The 18522-nt window shown below is 42.5% G+C and overlaps 1 protein-coding gene across 2 annotated transcripts in view; it reads left to right on the forward strand.

Annotated features, from left to right (window-relative positions):
* Positions 1-12125: 12125 nt before the first annotated feature.
* The window catches only part of ADAMTS12 (ADAM metallopeptidase with thrombospondin type 1 motif 12), a 325780-nt gene continuing 319383 nt past the window's right edge, over positions 12126-18522 (forward strand). For both annotated transcript variants that reach the window (XM_047074156.1, XM_047074167.1), the window contains exon 1: positions 12126-12252. In XM_047074156.1, coding sequence (XP_046930112.1) covers positions 12126-12252 — 127 coding nt within the window. The remainder of the gene's footprint in view (positions 12253-18522) is intronic.

Here is an 18522-nt window from a genome sequence, read left to right on the forward strand (position 1 = left end):
ACAGGTACCGGGAACTAGGACCTGAACATATCTTTTTAGGGGACACAATTATACCCACTACAGGTAACAACTGTGTCCGCTGTGCAAAGGTTTTTATCTGCATTATCTCACCTAATACTCACAACTGAGGTTAATACTACTATCATCCCAGATCTGATTTCCAGCCTTTTATCCCCAGAACTCTAGAGTTGCATATCCAACTGTTACTTGATGCTTCAACATGGTTGCCGATTTCCTTCAGATTTTTCAATCTTAGTAAATGGCATTACTATTCACATAACCATTCAAACTAAAAACCCAAGAGTAGGGGCACCTGGGTGGCTCAGTCGGTTAAGTGTCCGACTGCAGTTCAGGTCATGATCTCACAGTCCGTGAGTTCGAGCCCTGCATCAGGCTCTGTGCTGACAGCTCGGAGCCTGGAGCCTGCTTCAGATTCTGTGTCTCCCTGTCTCTCTGCCCCTCCCCTGCTCATGCTCTGTCTCTCTGTGTCTCAAAAATAAAAATAAAAACATTAAAAAAATTAAAAAAAACCCAAGAGTAATTCTTTACCTCTCATTTTCCCTTACACTTAATTGAACTCAATGTAGCAGGTCTTGGTAGCATGTTCTCAAGAACAAAAACAAAAACAAAACCCCCAAATTCCTGAATCCACCTACTCCTTTCTATTTTTCAATTTCTCTCTGTGTTAGGTATCTCTTGCTGAATAATAATTTATGTTAAAACTTTATGGCTTAAAATAACAGTCTGTGTAGTTCAGGAACCCAGGCGCAGCATAGTGTCATTGGCTCAAGGTCTAGCATGAGGTTGCAATCAACCTATCAGCTGGGGTTGTGGTCTTATTTAATTAATTTAGCAGTAGAGAGGGGAATTTGCCTTTAAGTTCATTCACAAGGTTGTTGGCAGACCTTGATCTTTCACTCTGTGAGATGCTTCACAATATAGCAGCTGGGTTCTGGCAGGGTAATGAGGGGGGGTGGGCAGGGAGAGGAATCGGCATGAAATCTATATGGTGTTTTTATAATCTAGTAAAAGAAGTGGCACTCCTATCACTTCTGCCACATCACCTTCTTTAGAGGCCAGTCAATAAGTCCAGTCCACACTCAGGGAGAGGGGAGTTATACAGGAATATGATTACTAGGCGGCAGAGATCATTGGGACTATCTTGAAAGCTGACTACCACAATAGGGCACGTTGTCACAACACCCAGCAGGAAACAGGAGTTGAAGACCTACTCAACCGAGTAGATATCTCAACAGTGACACAGTGCTGGGACAATAAAGATTGAAGTTAAAGCCTAGTAAAATGGAAGGGAATATTAAGTAAGCAGTCCAGGCTTTCAGTCCAAACCCCCAAAGAGGCACATCCTAAGGGTAAGTTCTACACTCTATTCTCAACAACCAGAAAACACACACTTCCTTCAAATACACATAGAACATTCACCAAAATAGACCACATGCTGGGTCAAATTCAAGTTTCAACACATTTCAAAGGATTGAAATCATACAGATCATGTATTTTAAGCACAGTGGAATTAAACTAGAAATCAACAAAAGAATGATTACTATAAGTCCTCAAATGTTTCACAATTAGGTCACATATTTTAAACAACCCTGATTAAAGATGAACTAAAATATAAAATGTTATAAAAGAAAGTATAAAATAGTTTAAAATAAATCATAGTAAAATATGGCATCAAATTCTGTGGGATGTAATCAAAACAGTGCTTAGATGGAAATTTATAGCTGTAAGTGCATATTTTTAAAAAGAAAGGTTAAACATCTAGCTTCAAACTCAAAATACTAGAGGACGATAAACACTTTCATTCCAAAGAAAGAAGAAGTATGGGAATAGTAAAGATAAGAGCAGAAATATGCAGACAGCCTCTGCTATATCAGGGATTAACCTTCTAGTTGTTGGCTCATACAGAGGTGGGTGGAGGAGGTCCCAAAAGAAGAGCAGAGAAGCCCAAGGTGGGGTTGCTCAGGGGGCTTTCAGAATATTCACAAAGGAGAATATTTATTTCTGAGGGCAAAGAGAGGAATGAGTAGTCTAATACTAAAACCAGAATCTGTTTCCCAGAGAGGTGTGTCCATGGGTCTCAAAGCAGGTTATTCCCAGAACATTCCCCACTAAGTCTCCCAGCCATCCACCCTCACATCAAATATTTATTCATCCTTTTTATCTTTGAGGGAAATGCAGTAATAAATAAAACATAGCCCTTGTGCCCACAGTTTATAATCAAGTGGAAAGTCAATTATAAGGAATCATGAGATTCATTAACTTGACTCTCACTGCATGAAATTCAGGTTGGCTGCCTGCTTTCTAACTCAACGTTGATAACATCAGTTCTTTTTCTGAGTCTTTCACAGGGTTCTCTCTGCCTTACATACGAACCCATGCATTCAATAAACATACCCTGTGTACTCCATTTTCTCACACTGGGTTTCAAAGACTCCATAATTTTATCCATATACATATCAGTCCTCTCACCTTCAAAAGATGAATCATAACACCTTAATCTGACCACAGCCACTGCTTTACTGCAGGAAGCAGTGGCTGAATCAATAGAGCCCTTTGCTCTTGGAGGCCTCTCAGGAGACTTGGTGTAGATTTAATAGGACAGCAAACAATCAACTAATAGTGTGAGTCGGTGTTATCTGCTATACTCAGAGGGGCTAGGAAGCAACAGAGGAGGACTTCTTGTTGCCAAGGAGGCAATCTTGGCAGGCAACATTTGGAGAGTGTGGCCAAGGTTGACAAAGGTGCTCGCAGAGGCATTTAGCACCTGGCCAGCTGTCCCCTGGGCTTCGTGAAAGGGTCTCTGAGAGCACAGAGTCTGGCTTTCTATGCTCTGAAGATTCAAAGTGCCGCAGATATTCATCTTGTGGCTGTAGAGATAACCTACATCTCTGTCTGGCAGTGTGGGCAAGCTATGTTAAAAGTGCAAAACCATGAAAAAAAAAATAAAAGTGCAAAACCATGAAGAGAAGCTTTATCTTTATCCAGGGTTAACTTCAAAGCTGGTTTTTTGTTATTTTCGTGTATATCCTTAAGAGCCACTTTATCATGAGGAGAAGCATAGACGAGTTGTTGAAATGAAATTGTTGGAGGACTTAGGGGCCTTGCTTCATAAGTTTCAAGGAAAGATCTTTAACAGGAGTTGGTGGTATGCATGCATCTGCCTGAGCTTAGGCTGGGTGTCGGTTACCCAGTTTTATCTCCATCGCTTTTCCAATGGTCAGCAGATAAGTTAGTGACAAGGTAAATGGATGGACCCACGGTGGTAGATCCATACAATGGGACTCTATGCAGAAATAAAAAGGAGAAGAGTACTGGGACACAAAATACCCAAATAATTACGCTGAGTTAAAGAAGGCAGACAAAAATTAGTTCATACTGTATGAATCCCTTTATGTGTAATTCAAGAAATTGCTAATCAGTCTCCAGAGACAGCAGGAGAGTTGGGGGGAGGTCATACAAGTAGGGACAGGAGGAGGGGACTGCAAAGGGACGGGGGAATCTTCTAGTTTGACACACACACACACTAGCACACACGCACATGTGCACACACACATATATGTCAAAACTTATTGTGGTGATGGTGTCACAGGTGTGTATATCCATGCAAATGCATAAAATTGTACACTTTAAACATATGCAGTTTATTGTATGTCAATTGTACCTCAATGAAGCAAAAGAAAGGGTATTATTATGGTATATCCTTATTGCCACCTGAGCAAAATCTCACTTCGAAGTTTCTTTGGGGCATGGCTGATCTGCTCTCAATGACCCCAGGAGGATACCAGAAAGCAGTGATGAATATCGGGGCTGTGGCCCTGACAGGAGCCTGGCAGAAGCCCTGACACTCAGCTGCTCTCCTGCTTCTCTGAGAAGAATGCCAGCCCAGGCTATTCATGGGCTTGTGTTGAGCTCCGTGGGTTAGGAGAATACTAAAAGTGCAGGAAACTAGGACTGTGAACATTCCTTGGTATTTTCATACCTTCCTGACACCACTTTCCATGAAAGAAGTTCTGATCTGGTCAGATTCCAAAGACCTTGGTTGAGCTGCGTTTATTAGTGGATGGAATTATTGTTTGTTAACCAAACTCTATCGTTGGTCTTTCTCTTCCATTTCTTTCTTCTGTGCAGCTGAGTATGCAAAGCCTGGACTCTTCTCTTGTCCTTACCTCAGTTTGAACTAATGAATAACAATGCCTCCTTGAAAATGTTTTTCACTTGATTTTGCAAATACCACACTCTCCATTCTCATTTTGTTGCCTAGTCTTCGGTTTCCTGTGCTGATTTTTCTTTATTTCGTGGAACTCTAAATATTGGAGCACTCTCAATGTCTTAGCCTGTTTTGACTGATATGACAAAAATACCATAGACTGGGTGGCTTGTAAACAACAGAAATTCATTTCTTACAATTTTGGAGGATGGGAAGTCCAAGATCAAGGCACTGGCAGAGTCAGTGTCTGGTGAGAGCCTGCTTTCTGCTTCACAGACAGCTATTTTCATGCTGTGTCTTCACATGGTGGAAGGGGTGAGCTAGCTCTCTGGAGCCTCTTATAAGGGCACAAATCCCATTCATGAGGCTTCCACTCTCATGGACTAATCACCTCCCAAAGACCCCACCTTCCTATGCCATCACATTGGGGTTTAGGATTTCAACATATGGTGTGTGTGTGTGTGTGTGTGTGTGTGTGTGTGTGTCTGGGGGGAAGACACAGATATTTAGTCTACAATACCCGGAGTACAAGCTTCACATTTGTTTTCTTCTCTGCTACATTCTCATAATAGATACTTTCATTCCATTCAAGGCTGTCAATATCATCCAAATACCTATGATGACTTCTGAATGCATAACGTCATCCTGAACCTCTCTCTGAACTCAAGACTTGTATATCCATTAGCCTATTTGCCTTTTCCTTTCAGATATCTAAGAGATATCTTAACATGTTTCAAACTGAACTTTTGATTTTCCCCACCCCCACCAATTCTATTCTATCTTCCATCTTCCCCATCTCAATTATTGGCAACTCTAAACCTTGAAATGCTCCTTGAGTTCTTTTTTTTCCTTACACCACACATCCAATTTATTAGAAAGTCTTGTGTCTACTTGCAAAATAAATCCAGAATCTGATAGATTTTCACCATGTCTTTTGCTACCACATGATGTAACCCATCATTATCTGATACCTGAGTTAATTCAGTGGCTTCCTAACTGCTCTCTGTGCTCCTCCCTTTCCCTCTCTATAGCAGCCCAGGACACCCTATAAATCCTAAGTCATTTCGTGTCAGTTCTGTATCCTGTATTCAACTCCCCACCCACCATGGCTTCTTTACTTGCTCAGGGTAAAATCCAAAGTCTTCCCTGTGGTCTCTAAGGGCCTTGTGACCTTCCCTCCCCCTCTCCATCACCACTCTCCCCTTGCCCACACACTTGACAAACATTTTGCTTCTTCTTGAGCTCTTTAAGCATATTCTTATTTATTCCCAATAAGGTCTTTCCCCAATAGGGTCTTTCCTATTACTGTCTCCTTGGACTGGAATGCTCTTCTTCCAGATACTTATTTTGTCCAGATTCTTAATTCCTTCCTTAAAATTATCTTAGTGGAGGCCACTTGACCCTCTTATATAAAAGAGGAACCTACTCCTCTCAATACTTCAGTCCTCCTTAGCCTGTTTTTGTTCCCACCGCTCTTACCACTGTCTTACATATATTTACTTGTTTGTTCTCTTTCCCCCTGGCTCAAGCCAGGGCATATGAAAACATGAGGAAAGATTCTCTGACTATTTTATTTGTTGTTATACCCCCAATGCCTAGACACAGAAGCAGTCAACAAATATTTGTTGAATGAACACACGGAGTATTCTCTTTTTGCTAACACAGTAGTGCTCAAATATTCCCTGATACATCCCATCCCTAATTTCTTCCTTTTCTTGGGAACAATGGGCACACCATTCTTTAATTCAGATTTAATTTTTAAGGCAGAATGACAGAAAGGGACTGGTGCCCATGTGGACTAACACAGGACCAATCTGATAATGGTAACCTCTGAAGTTGCCAACATGGTTACTCAGAGACCACCATGCACGGGCACTCAGTTGTCTACTCGCTTCTCATTATTAGGCTTCTCTAATTTCCAATCTGATAGCATCTTTCTTCATCAAGTGTTAAATTATTTTACAGAATAAAAACAAATTGTTAAGTTTATGTTTTTTTATTTAGAAACAACCACAAACTTATGAAAGTTGGAAGTGGAGTTAAAGAGAACATTTTATGTTCTGAATCATTTGAGAGTAAATTGTCAACTAGATGCCCCTCACCTCCACTTTCATGTGTATCTCTAACAAACAAGGCCAGTGTTCTACATAAGTCACACCGTCACAACTGGGAAATTAAGTGATACAATACTAACACTACATTCTTTGTCTCCTTTCAAGCTTCACTAATTATTCCAACAGTGTCTTTTGTGACAAAAGGACCTTATTTAGAATTAAGTGTTGCATTTAGTTGTCATATCTCTTGGGTCTCCTTCAATCTGGGACAGGTTTTTAGTTTTCCTTTGACTTTCTTAGCCTTTTGCAGATTAAAAAAAAACCACCAGCAGTTATTGAGTGAGCTGAGGTGCCTCAACTTAGGTTGTCTGATGTGTTCCCATGATTAGAGTCAGACTATGTGTCTTTGGCAGATATTTCACAGAGTGATGGTGTTCTTATTGGAGTCTATCAGGTAGCACATGGTTTCGATTATCCACACTACTGATTTTGTTTTCTTTGTTTACTTGATTAAAGGGATATTTGCAAGCCTTGTTCACTCTAAAGTACTCTTTTTGCCTTTATATGTAATAAATATTTGGGAGGAGATAATTTAAAATTGTATAAAGTTGTATAAAGTTCCCGTTCTTCATCGTTTATCTATCATTTATCTATTTGTATCAATATGGATTCATTGATTCTTATCTTATTGTAAGATTTATTACTATTATATGTTTTTGCTTAAACTTCCTCTCTCCTTTTGTGTTAACTCCTCTCTCCTTTTGACAAGCTCTCATCTTTCTTTGAGTTTTTGTTTTTGTTTTTTAGCAATAAAATGCTTCTGGCTTATCTTCTATCTCTCAAGCCCTAGTTCTAAATTCAGTCATTTCTCTAAGGAGTCCTAGTTCTTAGGCCTATTTATATCTTTATTTCTGTATGCATCTATACAGTCATCAGCAACTTTGGGTTCATACCAATTACCTTCAGTTGTAGTCCAACATAGAGTTTATTCTACTTCTCTCTCTCTCTCTCTCCCTCTCTCTCTCTTTTCATATTTGTAATTCTCTTCACCGGCAGTGAGAAACTTGACTCCCATTATCCTTGCTGTGTTTACTTGTTTAATGAATTTCTCTGTATGTAACAGATTTCCAGTCACCACCATCAGTTTCCACCATCACCCCACCCTTTCTTACCCTGCCAGTATTTCAGCACCCTTCTGGGACATTCCCTCTCAGGTGGATGCCCTCCTCACTCTGCTCAGGTTCTGATACCATGCAGTGGGCAGCCGTCTTACATGGATAACGATTTTACATTGCTGAGGCTCTGACACCTTTGTAATAGGCTGCTCCCTGACCCCCTCACACAACTTGGAGTCCCTCTGGCAGACCTCCCATATGAATCTCCCTCCATTAACCCAGTAAAATCTTGTTATATTTCATTTTGATTAGGCTTAAGATGATCTACAAACTGAAATTAGTTTCAGTTTACTGCAACATTTTGATTTAAGTGCTGCACATTTTTTTCTGAAATATGCTGTTTTCTTTCAGCCAATAGTATATTTCATTAATCAGGGATCCATAGCCTTCTCAGCCATGGCTTTCAAAGGGGCATTGCCATGACATTGTTTATTTAATTAAGTTGATTAATTACATTAGAAGAATGGCCCAAAATGGAACCCACTTGATACAAATCCAGGTAACTTTACAAAATCTACAATGCATAGATTCCAGAATCTTCAGATTGAGCCAGGAAGGCAAACTCTCTGGGGGTCGAGTGTATGGAGTAAGCAGTGTTGATTACCCATCCACCTACATATTGGATACAACTGGGTGGAAGAATAAAAGTGAACTTACACTTCTAAGAGTTACAAATACTTAGCTCCATATTCTTTTAAGACTGGAGAAAGGTTTAAAAGAAAATAGTACAAAATTACCCTATGACCCAGCAATGGCATTACTAGATACTTACCCAAGGACACAAAAATACTAATTCAAAGGGATGTATGCGCCCCAATGTTTATACCGGCATTATCTACAGTAGCCAAATTATGGAAATAACCCAAGTGTCCAACAACTGATGAATGGATAAAGAAGATGTGGTATGTATATGTATATGTATATGTATATGTATATGTGTGTGTATATATATGTATATATATATATACACACACACATGCACACACACACATACACATACAATGGAATATTACTCAACCACAAAAAAGAATGAATCTTATCATTTGTAATGACATGGATGGAACTAGAGAGTATTATGTTAACTGAAATAAGTCAGTCAGAGAAAGACAAATACCATGTGATTTCACTCATATGTGGAATTTAAGAAACAAAACAAATGAGCAAAGGAGAAAAAAAGAAAGAGAGAGAGAGAGGCAAGCCAAGAAACACACTCTTTCCTAACTATAAAGAACGAATTGATGGTTACCAGAGGGAAGGTGGGTGGGAGAATAGGTGAAATGAGTGATGGGGATTAAGGAATGCACTTGTGATGTGCACCGGGTGATGTACGAAGGTGTGGAATCACTATATTGTACATCTGAAACTAATATTGCACTGTATGTTAACTAACTGGAATTTAAATAAAAACTTTAAAAAAAGTAAAGAAAGTAGTATATGTGACAACAATATTGAAATGTATGACTTTTGAAGACAATGTTTTGTTTCCACTTGCAAGTAGAGGTAAGATCTGACTACTCTTGAAAACCTCAGAGGGAGACTCTTCTCTCCATCCTTTGGGTTGACTTAGGAACAGCAGCTTGCCAACTATAAAGCGTGATACACTGATTTTTACTACGAGGTAGTGGTTGTGGTACTCAGGCAGGATTAACGGATGGAAAGTCTATTTTTATGACATGCCCATTTGTGATTCTTGGGGCAAAGTCCGGGTTGTTTGGGTTTTGGTTTTGATTTTGGTCGAAGTCAGTTTCTTTTGCCTTTCTAGTGTTAATGACAGCTCTGAAAAATGCAGGGACTAACAGTCCCTGAATGTCAGCTATCCCTTGTGCTACTATAGGCTTAGTTGGAGAGTATGAACTTCCAAAGCCTTCTTTGCTCATGAAACAGAGGGAGCTTTTTGTGAAGCATCTCATATCTTTTGTCACAATTTGCATTTTTGTACAGAAAATACTTCGCCGTAAAGAACTAAACCACTACCTGAGATGCTATGGTGATGTCTGTAGATTGTCTGTATATCAGTGTTCTTAGTCCTTCCACTCTTTGTGAATGACAGCATCACAAGGGGTCTTTAGTAAGACGGATTTGTATTTGATTCTGTTGGGTGGCTTGACTGAATCTTTTCTTTTTTTCTGAACCTCACTACTTTATCCTGGTTTTTCTCTTTGTACTGATGTGATCCTAGGCAAGTTGTATAGCCTTTCAGTGTTTTCTCAACTATAAATGAAGGATAGTAATAGTACCTGCCTAATAGGTTTTTGTAAAGATTAAATAAAGTAATACAGATACACAGTGTTTAGCAGAGTGCTTGATGTATAGTCAGTGTGTAGTCTATTTTATTGTTTCTGTTCATCGCTGTTATTCAGCACTTGGATTTTCATGTTTTTAAAGTCTTTTTTTCAGTGGTAGTATATTTGCATCAGCTGGCTCGGGGATATTTTGGAGACTGCAGTGATTCACAGGTCTGGTGTTTATAGTGGGCATATCAGGAAATGTAGTTGGCTTTTTTTTTATTGCTACCACCCTTTGTCACCAAGAACATTTGTTACCTTTTTCCAATGAGTAGAGGAAAAGGTGAGTGGGATTAACTTTTCCCTCTACCCAGAGGAAACACCAGGCTTTGGGGGTATTTTGTAAATTCTGGAAAAAGGAGGAGGAACTTAGAATAGTGCTGAGCCATGTTGAAAACGTGCTGAATTTAGAGACATGAATTGATAGTTGCACCACTGGTGCAGTTAGGTGAGTCTCAACAGCACCTGGAAATAAAAAGCAGGGAAAATCGGCAGTTAGGGTAAAACAAGGTTAGAGTTTGATGAGGAAGAGGTGTTGAAGGCACTGGTGAGAGATGATTTAAGGAGATGACTCATAGGCTGTGGATAGGCAGAAAAGGAGGTAATGGCAGAGAGATGTTTAAAGATTATGGGACAACCAAAGATGGAGAGGTCAGGAGATACGCAGTCCTTACTAGGCTGAAGACCCAAGGTACTGGGTACAAAGGTTTGGAAGGGCTGACAGAATACGAAGTTTTGGTGGTGGGCCCAAATTGTAATTACAAGGGTCCTTATAAATGGAAAAGGGAAGGAAAAGAGATAGTGTCAGGATGATGCCCTATAAGAGATTCAAAGGCCAGTGCTGACTTTGAAAATGGGGGAAGAGGGCAAGGAGCTGGCAGATGTGGTCTTAGAAGATAAAAAAGGCAAGAAAATGACTCTTCTCTGCCTCCAGAAAGGAAGGCAGCTGTGCTTGATTTTAAGCCAATAAGACCTACCTCAGACTTCTGACCTCCAACTGTATGATATTAAATTTGTGCTGTTTTAACTCACCAAGTTTATGGGAATTTGTAACGTGAATAATAAGAAACTAATTCAATATCGTGGTGCATATGTATCCAGTCTGAAGGATCCGTGCCCACCACAAACCTGTGAGGACCACCTTGCACTTAGATCACCGCTTTGACGTTCCTGCCCAGGCCTGCGAGAGGTTGAATGAGTCGGTTTCCCCAGCCTCTCAAGGAACACATATGGTTGGCTGGAAGCCATGGAGAACCAGTATGTAGCCGAATTCCTCCTGAATGGAGTAAGGAGGCCTGTTTCAGCCCAGAGGTGTGAAATCTTGGCTGGATTATTCCAGTAAATTCTCAGGATGCCTGGCAAGCTCCCTGGTTTGCAGCATTGTCTCAGTAATGTAAAGCTTGAGTCTCTGAATGGATGTCCCCTCCGTGGGCAGCCTGTGCAGGTAAACTGGAGCGCTACCTTCACATGGTCTCCGGCTTGCTTATTTCCTCCACTATCCTTACGGGTGAGTGGAGGTGGGCTAGGAAAGGTGGGGTTATAAAAGTAGAAGAGCACCAGAGACCTGCGGACCCAGCGTGGCTCGTAATTATCTGGTCTCGTCACGTCTTTGTGGCGAAGAAGGGACTTGTCAAGCGTCGAACTAGAAGCTTAGCTCAGGCCATTTCCCTCTGCGTGACTTGGCAAAGAGAGAAATTGCCCATTACTTTTAAAAATGGAAGTCTTAGCTTGCCTTGGAAGGGAATCCCAGAGACGTCTGGCTGAGCGAGGGGTCTTGGTAGAGCCAGGTCAGGAAAAGTTGGGAAACGGAGCCGAGAAGGACAGCCAAGGGGGCAGCACTGAGCTGGGGAGGGTGAGGGAGTGGGGTCCCCCGTGCCCCAGCTCGGCGCCCAGCACTCTCGGCCCGTATTTCACCCAGGGAGGGCCGGCCTGGGGGGCCTCTCACTCGCAGTCCCGCCCAGGGCGGCTCTCCCGGGTCTCCCCCTATTTGGCCCGCGCCGCAGGGCTCTGGGCGGGGCCGGAGGAGCGCGGGGGTGGGAGGCCCGAGGAAGATGCGCGGAGTTGGCTGCGAGGCCGAGCGCGGAAGGCGGAGGGGTGGGGATCTTGGGTGGGCTGCCCCCTCCGCCCTGACCCGTTCCACGCCCCGCGGAAAGCGGGCGCTGCCAGTCGAATCGCTCCCCTTTCAGGAGGGAAGGGGGATCAAGGTAACTAGCCCCTTTCTGCTTAAAAAAGCCAAAGGAGATCGTGGGTAGCTTCGCAGCCGCTCCGTCCCACTCCTGGACCATGCACCCCTGCATCTTCCTGCTCGGCCACGGGCGAGGACTTGATTTCTTGAGCTGAGAGCTAAACCTCGTCGACTTTTCTTCTCCCCAACAACTGAATCATGCCATGTGCCCAGAGGAGCTGGCTTGCAAACCTCTCCGTTGTAGCTCACCTCCTTAACTTTGGGGCCCTTTGCTATGGGACACAAGCTCAGCCAGGCCCGGTGCACTTCCCGGACAGGAGGCAAGGTTAGTGGCTTTTCTTTATCTCCTTTGAAAACCGTGGTGGTGAGACGCGTGGAAAGTTGGTTGCTTCCCCATCCCCTCCCCCACTGGCTGAACTCTGCAAAGCCGTTTGGCTGAGTCGTAAGGAAATCTAGGCTGGGAGCTCAGTGACATAGGGTGTCTCGGAATTCATTGTTGAAGGTGGTGATTCCTTAATTCTTACTGAAAGGCGAGTATCCCGGATCTCTTTCACACCAACGCTGAGGCAGGAAAGACCCAAGTGATAGCTGGTAACGCCCCCCTTTTGTCTTCTCTTTCAATGCTGCAGTGTTTCAATCCTCTATTTTTCAAATTCTGAACACGGAAAATGATTTTTTTTTTTTTTATTTGAGTTCCAATCGCCACTGGCAGTCATTGCAGTATTTTCAGTTAGTTTCAACTCTGGACAGGGGAGGGGAAATGTGATTCCGGCCCCCTGCTGAGTGAGTTTGGCTGTGTTTTGGTTTCCTGGAAAGATTAAGGCCTGTGTTTTAAAAATAACTGTTCTTTTGGGGGAGAATTTACCACCTTAGGGGCTCACCTTTCTCTGTCCTGCCTTCTTGATCACAGCTGGCTGCATCTCCTGAATGTCATGAAACTCATAATGCTATAGAAAACACTAGAAGAGGGTGTGATGACAGTTTGGTGTTATTTAAGCCTAACACCTTGAGCAGAGCGACACTGTTTCCTCTGCTTTTTTATTGGACTTGGAAGGGTCAGAGACACTTTCCCATTTGGTAGGGAGTTCCTTGGGCCGTCTAGGAGAAACAGAGCTCCATCAAGGCCTGAGTGGCTGGAGAAAGTTCCCTGCACCAAGACTGCTAAGGCACCCTGTATGTGTCAGCCCAGCAACCACTGACAACAGCCTTCTGGGGTTCAGGGACTGTTGTTACTGCCTCTGTTTTAAAGATGAGGAAATTTGGTGAGTTTATTGGCCCAGCTCACGGTGGAGTGAGGTTTTGAACCCAGGTAGCCTGGCTTCAGTGGCTGGCCTCTCAGCAATAATAGGGACAACACACACATACACAGACACACACAGACACATACACACACACACACACACACACAGCACTGCTTTAACATCCGGTAAGTCCTGTGTTTGCTGACTGTGCTCCAGTCTTGAGAAGCTTCCCTAGCATTCTGACCCCCTTAATCCCCAAGACCACTTGGGTGGCAGACATCACGAGCTTGTCTTTGTTGAGGATTTCCACACAGGGTTCTGCCTACGTTGCAAAGTTCTAATACTGCTGAGAGCTCATCTGCTGTGACTTCAAGAGCCATCAGAAACAAGTCCCTTTGCTTTCCTTGGAAGCTGGAGCCCAAACACCACCGGGGTTAGATGTCAATCAGCCAGCACTTGCTTGTGTAAACGGTCCAGATACAATCTCCCACCCCCAAGTTTAAAATAGCAGCGTTTGTTTTTCTTTGAAAAACAGCCCCTTTGTGAAAAGTCTCTCTTCTGGCAGCACAAACAAAGCCTGTGAGCACTTCCCAGGGCATTTGGAGATGATTTGGTTCAAAGACACACATTCTCCTGGGTTGGTTTGCAGCTCCCCTTGCTCCAGATCTACTTTGTAAGCGAATTCAGCTTAGTATAGAGCAGACACTACTGGGCTTTGCTCTCTCCTGTCTGGAAGGTGAGAGGTGGTTGTTTTCCTTGGTTACCATTGGGATTAGGTGCTGAGGGTATTTGATATTGAAAAATAGCTGTGAAGTGCCCTGAGTTTATTAGCGATGTGCAGATATTTAGGTTTTAAAAGCAATTTGTTTTTAAAAGACTTTTCTCCAGCATATTTGTTTTTAATCAACTCACCAGTGGATTTACAAGTAATCTGCATTTGGTACAACAGAAATTTCTGAGCAGGCTTTATTTAAAACTGAGTGGAGAGAGGGAGAAAAACTGAGGTGGGAGGGGGGGGTGTAGAGAAGGAGAGAGGTAGAGGGAAGGGATGAGAAAATTCTAAGGTTTCTTGGTAATAGGATGACCTGGTTTTTGCCCCAAATGACCAGCCTGCCATTTCACAATGAGCCAAACTCCCAGTTTCCATTTCTACTCTGACAACATTTTTGAATCGCACCCAAGTTCAGAACCTTTAAACTGGCAAATCACTTCATATATCATGTCTCCCATCCTTCTTTTTACAGATGAAGAGGGGGAGGGGCTAGGAGATGAGTCTGTCAGCACCTATTAAATGCCACGTCACCAGAGGGGTGAAAGGAATTACACAACATCCCACAGTTGGAAACATTCTAGTCCCATATAATCATTAACGTTCTTTCTAGTTCTAAGGGTTGGGCAGAGGCAGGATTTTAGCCCTGGGAAGGAGCATGGAGGCAAATCCAATCTTTCTTGGGACCAAAAATGGCAGATTTGACAAACTCTGCCCAGTATTCTTTCCACATCGCTCACTTGTGATATAGATACACGTGCAGTGCCTTCCACAAGATGTCTTGGTTCCCAACTAAGTATCAGAACAATGGGAAATACTGCTCTTGTACACAGCATACTGCCTCTCTTCTACAGCCAGTGACAGCCCCTTGGGGTCCTTATCCCTTGTACAGTCTGCAAGTCACTAGCTGCTTCTGTGGTCTCTTTTGCTCCTGGCGACTCTGAAATCAACAGGGCAGGCACTTTATCCCGTGGTGGAGATATGCTTTCTGCTGCATGGGTTTTGCAAGAACACAAGGAGTGTTTCAAGACAAATGTTTCAAGTGTACTTCAAGACAAATGTTCTCGTCATGTATCTATGCTCTTTGAAAAAATAAGGAAGGAAATTATTTCATATATTCTCTTTAAATTTGTTTTAATTAGAATTTAATTTTAGTTATTTTAATTTTATTTATTTTTGAGAGACAGAGCACGAGCGGGGGAGGGGCAGAGAGAGAAGGAGACACAGAATCTAAAGCAAGGTCCAGGCTCTGAGCAAGCTGTCAGTACAGAGCCCGACGCCGGGCTCGAACCCACAAGCTGTGAGATCATGACCTGAGCCGAAGTCGCAGGCTTAACTGACACTTCAGCGCCACCCAGGCGCCCCTCATATATTCTCTTAATGAAAGAAGAGACTTCACAGTTTTAATATTTTGTGTTAATTATCATAAGCAATTATGGTCTGGAGGTTAGTTGTCGTAGGGTTCGTGAGAAAATCCAACCTTGTGTGTTGTACTTTACAACTTTGAGGGGATCAACACTGTTCTCCACATTTTGACACATAGAGTTTTCTATGATAAAAGTATATTTGAAAGGTTACAACAACCCGTGGAAGAGAATTATGAAAATGAACTATTACAGAATTTCATTGCGCTTTTTATTAAGAGTTTTAGAAATTTATTGTTCTCTAAGATGGAAATAATCAAAGTAAAGGGTAAGTATAGATTTAACCTAAGCTATAAAATCTGGCAGGTAAATATTCTCTCACCTCTTTCCTTTCTTTCTAAGCAGAGGGTGAAAGATTGCTTGGTGTTGTGTATTTTCAAAAGCACTTGTGCCAACAGGCTCACTCAGATTTCTCATGAAGTATCATCCATGTTTGTGACCAAGGGTTTCAAGTCTAATTTTCAATAAGGCAAATCCAAGTATTTAGGGCTTATAATGTATTTCCATAAACCTGCAGATGGTAATGTGATTACAGTGAGTCTCAGTCCCCGCCCCTCCCCCCAGCCCTGTTGACGACCCACCTTGACATCTGGTCTCAGTGGTAGATGCTTGAGAAGCAGCAAAGGCAGAGGTTAGAAGGGTGGGCTCTGGGGTCAGATTGCCCCAGAATGAATCCTCACCCTTCTTCATTGTCTTTTTTTTTTAATTTTTTTAAACGTTTATTTATTTTTGAGACAGAGAGAGACTGAGCACGAACGGGGGAGGGTCAGAGAGAGGGAGACACAGAATCTGAAGCAGGCTCCAGGCTCTGAGCTGTCAGCACAGAGCCCAACGCAGGACTCAAACTCATGGACCGCGAAATCATGACCTGAGCCGAAGTCGGCCGCTTAACCGACTGAGCCACCCAGGCGCCCCCCTCTTCACTGTCTTTTTACAGTGGAGGGAATGAAGGCTAGATGAGGGATGCTTAATAATACCTGTCCCAGAGAACTGTAAAGATTAGACAAGACCAAGTTGATATACTCTAAATGCTGTGCTTAACCATAGAAATGGTAAAAATGAGGAGCTCTTATTATTTCCTGACATCTTATTTCTCCATTCCTGTCATATCTCCTCTGAGCCGGGCTTTCTATTGGCCAAGGTCGTAGCTATCTCATCTTCCAAACTGAGTACCTACCGCGAGAGGAAGCCAAGGTGAGCATGGGATTCTCCCCTGTCTCTGCTTGGAGGTTACATCTATTTATGGCCATGGTGATCCTTGGTGGCTAAGTTTCTATCTTTAATACTAATAGTAGCTATTGAGTGCTATTTGTCGAGCACTCTTCTAAATCCATTACATATATTAATCCACTGGATCCTCAAAACCACCCTAGAAGGTAGGTAGATACTGTTATTACACCCTTGTGTAGGTGAGGCAAGTGCAGTTGGGCCACCACATAAGTCACACCCCTTATGTACGTGGCCTCTTATTTCTGCCCACACTTATGGGCTGCCATGGCTTCGCTACTTGGTTTGCAGTCAAATGAAGAGGCAAACTCGTCTTATCTCTTATTACTGTACCTGATAAATAGGCAGTTATTATCTCCATTTATTGCTGTGCAAATTGAGGCATCTTAAAGAAGTCAAGCTGTTCTTTTCTTGTCAGATCATCATCCCTGGGGAAGGGAGGGGCAGAGGGTGGTGGTAGTATCACTTCTACTAGGTCATACTCTCTGCCAAGTGCACTGCTTATGTACGCGAAGGGAAGTGGCTAAGAACGTGGCTTTGAAATAAGAACCGTGAGATTTCAATATGGATAATGTTGCATATTGACTCTGTGCCCTCTCGTAGGCTCAGTTTCTTCATCTATAAAAGGGAATTCACTGAATCTGTGAATCACAGGTTGTGTGAGTACTGAATAAGAGACCTGTGGTACTTGGATCATAGCAGGTGGTCATGAAATGGTTACTGTGGTTATTATCATTACATTATTATATAGCCAGCTTATGTTGGCTCTCCTAAAAATCCATTAGATCAAAAGCAACTAGGTCAAAGGCTCTAAATTTGTTTGCTTCTTTATTCCTTGAACAATAGTTGCTAGAGCTTAGGCAAGCTTTATCTTTCATTTTATACTTTCAAAAATCATGGTGAGTTCTTTGAGATGTATGTTCAGAGACAGGTCTTATAAGGGACACGGAACTTCTCCTGAGAAGAGTCAGCATCTGGGCAGTGACCAGTGCAATGGGACTGCTGGTCCCATTGCAAGATGATGGCTATACACCATTAAATAAGACTTTTTTGGCCCTTAACTTCCGTCCACTGCTCATCCTGGGGTAGCCAGAGGTGTTGCCATGAGTAGAAGAGAAGAGTAACTGAGAATAATACTGTGGAAGTCAACCACATCCACCCTTGCCCCACCTAACCTGGCCTTTCCTCTCCTAAGGTCTGAACTTGGAAGGGCAGTGAAACTCTGATATTAAAGATGTCCAGATATTCCTTGGGGAGTAGGCAGTACAGAGGACTGAGTCAATTTGACTCCTAGGTCATGGTACTCTAGCGTCACCATTTTGTGCAAAATCCCTTTCTGGTTTTATTTTTTTATGCATTTTTGTCCCCACTCCCATTCCTCCTCATGGAAAACCATTTTAATGGGTTCCATATGTATTTTTTTGCATATGTTCTGGCAGACTTTGTATTATTGTTTTTGTGTGCATGTATTTTCCATGGATGTAGATGGCTCTGCATTCACTTGTATTGTTTCTTATTTTTCAGTGAACATTGTTTTTAAAGATTTTTCCATATTGCTATGTGATCTATTGCTCCTAAGTGCTGCAATTAGAAGCAATGGGTCTGGATTTTTTACACCTAAACATTGAGACTGTTTATTAGTACCTAAGAGTGAAAACTCTGTGCTCTGCCCATATTTCATCCAAGGCAGAAGTGAACAATTTCACAAAGTGTGTTTGAAGGCAGTTGTCTGGCAGGGGGAGGGTGGGGTGGGGTGGGGTGGGGTGGGGGGAGGCTGTTTTATAAATGTATTCCATGAAGCCCAGTTCTTATAATGAACCAGCCACAAACATACTCCCTGTTACAGCAACACGTTACAAGCCAGGCTGCCACGTGCAAGTTCTAGGCTCCAAAGGCTTTGGGAATAAAGTGCGATGAACAAAAGGCCTTGTAAA

This window comes from Lynx rufus, unplaced genomic scaffold (assembly GCF_022079265.1).
Source record: "Lynx rufus isolate CCGP_SWC_20201006 ecotype Redwood Valley unplaced genomic scaffold, mLynRuf1.p SCAF_1, whole genome shotgun sequence".
NCBI lineage: Eukaryota > Metazoa > Chordata > Mammalia > Carnivora > Felidae > Lynx > Lynx rufus.